This window comes from Marmota monax, unplaced genomic scaffold (assembly GCF_021218885.2).
Source record: "Marmota monax isolate L192 unplaced genomic scaffold, Marmota_monax_Labrador192_F-V1.1 WCK01_AAM20220418_F8-fsc00370, whole genome shotgun sequence".
Lineage (NCBI taxonomy): Eukaryota > Metazoa > Chordata > Mammalia > Rodentia > Sciuridae > Marmota > Marmota monax.
Window position 1 is genome coordinate 28,940 of NW_026693560.1, and position 5,070 is coordinate 34,009.

Genomic DNA, 5,070 nt, shown 5'->3' on the forward strand with positions numbered 1-5,070 from the left:
ACAATGACAGATCCACTCAAGAAGTTTCCCTCCAGACTCTTCTTGTTCACCATTGTCTGAGGACGGGAGAGGAATTGGCCTTGCCTTTGGGGACACCGTCCCTGCCTACTGTAAGACAGGTCCTGTCAGGCCTCACCAGAACACCAAGGTCACCAGTCCTCTGAGGGGTGAGCTCAGGCCCTGGGTCCCATATGACCTCCTCCTGAAGGCTCAGCCTCATGTCTGAATGCACAAGAGGCAGGGGAGGCAGGGAGGTGCTGCGGGAAGGCATTTTGGAGTCCAACTCTTGCCACATTATAACTGCGACCCAGGCACTCGTAGAATTGCTATTTACTTGAAATGTTATGGCATCAGCTTTATTTCATAGCATTAGTATGATTTATAATATTACCAGTATTATTGTTCATGAGTAAATTAGTATAAGTGTGCACGAGGAATAATAATTCAGGAGATCGATAGATCTAGCTCTACAATAATCTCTAGGACTTAAAGTGTTTCAAAACCTATCATTTTGGCTCATAAGATCAGACACACACAATCTAAAAATCCTATCTAATATTAGTCAGAATGGAAACTTACCAAAAATCGATGAAATTGTTTTAAATGTACCCAATTTCACTACATGTGAATGATTAATTATTTCTTCTTCACTATCACATAGTTGTTATTTTAAACTTAGACAATGTTGATGCCTTTTGAAAATGTCCTCAAAGAAAAAAGACAAGAGGGCTAGGGCTGGGGCTCAGGGGCAGAGCACTCGCCTAGCACGGGTGAGGCACAGGGTTCCATCCTCAGCACCACATAGAAACAAAATAAAGGGATGTGTCCACCTACAACTAAAAAATACATACTTACAAAAACTGTAAATAAATTGCAGAGGGATCCATAGAGTTAAGGGAAGGGAGGTGAGAGGGGAGAGCAGGGGACTGAATTAGAACAAACTGTATTTCACACTTTGGTGATTCTGTCAAACTGTATCCTAATGTTATAAATAACTAATAAGAATCAGTAAAAAACAATACCCCAAATAGTAAAAAGAGGTGTGATTCAAGAGTTTGCTACCAATTAAAATACTGCACAAAATTAAAAAGGGAAACCCTAAGGGTACACAGACATAGACAAGTAGTAGAATAAATTTTAATTTGTTACCATATAAAACACACAAAGTTTTCACAGCCAATCTCTCTGTAGTGGAGTTAGTACACAGAGCCCAGGGACATTCATCTGGTGACAGTTAGGACCTGCTCATATTGGAAACACTGTTCCTTGACACCTATTGTCAGGTTCACTAGCTGACGTTTAGATTTAGAGTCTTTACTGATGCAAACCATGGAGAAAGGACAGGATTTAACCCCAGAATTTTCTAGAAAAGGTAAGTCTTTCATGTAAATTCATTGAATTTAAATATATATATATATATATAATCTCTCTCCCAGGGATGAAAGGAGATTTAAAATACAAGAAAAAGGGGCAGGGGCTCAGGGGCAGGGCACTCGCCTGGTACATGTGAGGCGCTGGGCTGGATCCTCAGCACCCCATAAAAATAAAGGTATTGTGTCCATCTATAACTTAAAAAATAGATTAAAAATACTAGAATAAATACAAATTTGTGGTAAAATTAGAAAACATAACTGGGCAAAGTAATATCATTATACAGATCCACAGGCCCCTGATCTGGCTTTAGTTCATGTCCTTCTATGTTAACACACATGGTTCCTTGGTTCCTAAAAATCCCTAGAGTCCTTGCCTTCCCCCAGCTGATCTGTCAGCTTTATTCTTTACTAATGCCCAATCCCTGAGGCAGCACAGAGAATTTTAGACAAGAATTTTTGCCTAAGTAGTGATTTCTGAAAGAGTAAGACATGTTCTGCTTCTGTTAGTTTATTTCCAGAGGCACCAGTAAATCTGAAGTTTCTGTGGCAAAGAAGAGCAGCTTACAATGATCTACAGGAAGCTTATTTTACCTTCCATGAGACACATTTCATTTTCTAAAGCTTTTTTTGGTGTTCTTGTCATGCTAATCTTGATTAATGATGCTTGGAAATGAAAATGATCTTCATAAAAATATAGTCCAGGTACAGTTTCTATCCAGTCACTGAAGGATTACAGAATGTACATTTGCACATTCATCAAGGTAAATTATGGAGAATAACCTCCAGGAATTCATGTAATTTTAAAGGAAGATGAATGGCAATAAGACCACAATAGTGGAGATCTTTCCCATCTTGTTCCCAAACATCTGGATGCAGGCTTTGGAAGCAGGGTGACAGCAGCTTGGGAAACGAGGGCAGATTCCCTGAAGGACACCCAATGGCTCGGGGGTCTGCTCCCAGCACTCAGGTGTCCTTTGGGGTCTGAGTGAATATGCATCTAGAGGTTTCTGAACTAAGGAATGTTCCAGCATCTTCCAAACAGGAACAATTCAAATGGAAGATGTGCAGCTGGACTTCACCTTGCTCATTGCAGACACTCCCTTTTCCTCCTTGGGGACGGACAGGCCAACTAGAATGATGGGTGGATTTTATTGGTCCTGTGACCAGTGCCTGGAGCTTAGTTTTGAAATATTTAATTTCCCTTGAAATTGAAAGTTTTATTGCATTTACAAAGAGTGTGTGCAAGACCTCTTCTTTCATCCGAGGAGAGGCAAGCAAACAGGTAAACTGTTGCTAAACTCTCCTTGTGCCAGGCATACATGTGACCACAGATCCAGGAACTTGGGAGTCTCAGGCAGGAGGATGCCAAGTTCGAGGCCAGCCTCAACAACTCAGTGAGGTCCTAAGACCCTCAGTGAGAAACTGTCCCCATATTAAAAAATAAATAAAAAGGGCTGGGAGTTGGGGATGTAGCTCAGTGGTAAGGCACCCCCGGGTCCAGGCACCAGTTCTCTTCCTGAAAAAATGTCTCCTTTGTTGCTTTCTACAAATGACCCTGGGCTGGATCTCCAGCTAATGTCAGCAAGGGGTGAGTGACAGCACTACTCCTGTTTCCACATCTCCTGATCCTACTTCACAAAACACACACACACCTTGGGTAGGAATCATCCCAAAGCCAACACAAGGATGCTGGCTTCACCTGTCACGGGATTGACTCTCACCAATCTGGCTCACACCAAAAGGGACAGGGCACAAATGCCACCTTTCCCCTCTTGACTCAGGATGCAAACGGAGTTGAAATTACTCACATGGGGCGACATGCCTGACCCTGAGGGTAAGTGATGGTGGCTGGATTAGAGGAAGCTATGGAGGGGCAGGACACATAAGTACATGATTCCTCCCAATTCTGCACTCTATAAAGAGAGTGGGATGAGCAGGTGAGGCTGTCCTCCTAGGGGATGCGTCTCCAACTCCAACCTGGGGGCCTACAGCTTTCCCTGGGCAATGTCTCCGTAGCAGCCATGTTTCAGAGACGCTGTTCCCAGGACAAACAGGACCACATCTTAGGAAGTGGGAAGGGAGGGAGTAAAAGGAGGTGGTGGGATTTATAATCTAAAGGAAAACGCAGTAGGTCCACCAGACAGAGGGGAAGGCATCACCACCTCCCTGAGGCGAGGGGCTGCTACAAAATCATTGATCTGAAGAAGGAGTGGTGCACAAGCTAAAATTAGTTAATTATTTTTTAATTGACTATTCTCCTTGGTCTGGGTTGGGGTGGACCAGCTTTCCTGCGGGCTGGACCAGCATTCTGCCCCCGAGCCACACGCCATCCCTTGAATTTAAGTTGATAATGGAAATAAGAGGCTATCCTACTTCCAAAGAATGTTTTTTAGTACATGATGATTCTAGTGACTGGAAAATGTGACATGACGACAAAATTCTGCTGCTGTCAAACACTTCTGGTTCTCTCTGCAGAAACTCGTCATTTGCTTCAACATGCCCATGAAGATGGACCGAGATTCCAGACTCAGGGCCACGAGAAGTGCCTTCTACCTGCAGGCTGGGGCCGGGATCTTGGCCAACACCTGTCTGCTCTGCCTGCACCTGGCCGCCCTCCTCGGGGGCCACAAGCCCAGGCTCATCGACCTCCCCATGGCCCACCTGGCTCTGACACACATCGTCCTGCTCCTCACTGTGGCCCTTTGGTATCCACAGACATCTGGGAAGGGCAGGACATTCCAGGTGATGTCAAATGCAAAGTGCTGGTCTTCTTGCACAAGGTCATGAGGGGACAGTCCCTCGGCACCACCTGTGTCCTCAGTGTGCTCCAGGCCCTCACCATCAGCACCAGTGGCTCCTCGCTGGCCAACTTCAAAGTCAAACCTGCAAACCCCATCCTGGGGGCATGTCTGTTCCTGTGGGTCCTCACCATGGCCATTACCAGCCACCAGCTGCTCTGCACGGTGGCCACCCCCAATGCCACGCAGCCTGGTCTTCTCTTTGTCAACGGCCACTGCTCCTTCCTGCCGAGGTACAGGGGCGTTTTTCTGCTCCTGGTAACGCTCAGAGATGTCTTCTTCGTGGGCCTCATGGCCGTGTCCAGTGGGTACATGGCCACCCTCCTGCACAGACATCAGCAGCGCTGCCTGTCCCTCCACACCTCCCCCGAGCACAGGGCCACTCACAGCGTCCTGCAGCTGCTCGGCTGCTTCACCACCCTGGACTCTGCAGACTCTGCGCTCTCTCTGCTCATCAGCAGGATGAGGAGAAATGACCCCGTGCTCGGGAGCATCCACAACGCGGTGGCCAGCGGCTGCGGCAGGCTCAGTCCCCTGGTGCTGCTCAGGGCGGACACACAGATCCTGAACCTCGTACAAGTCCAGTGGAGGAACAAAGCTCAGATGCTGACAAGACGCATCTAAAGCGGCTCCTCCACTCTCACTTACAAACCCCTCTATCCACACAAACTTCTTTCTGAAATGATCTCAGCAAGTGCACCAGATTTTCTGTCTGGTAAGGTCACCTATGTGACTACAAACGACCTTGTGTATGGTTTTACTTGATATCTGCATCAGTGTCTTTAGGTACATCCACGGACTTTTACAGTCTCGTCTTATTTTCTTCTTGTTTTATGAAAACTTCTTTTGAAGTACTATTAGAGCCACATTGTCCCTTATTCTGTCTGAAAATAGACTAT

General features: G+C 46.1%; 1 protein-coding gene across 1 annotated transcript; it reads left to right on the forward strand.

Annotated features, from left to right (window-relative positions):
• Window positions 1-3,869: 3,869 nt before the first annotated feature.
• Window positions 3,870-4,795, forward strand: LOC124102431 (vomeronasal type-1 receptor 48-like). Its single transcript, XM_046458725.1, has 2 exons — window positions 3,870-4,078; window positions 4,195-4,795. The coding sequence occupies exons 1-2, from the start codon at window positions 3,870-3,872 to the stop codon at window positions 4,793-4,795; spliced, it is 810 nt and encodes a 269-aa protein (XP_046314681.1).
• The last annotated feature ends 275 nt before the right edge of the window (window positions 4,796-5,070 follow it).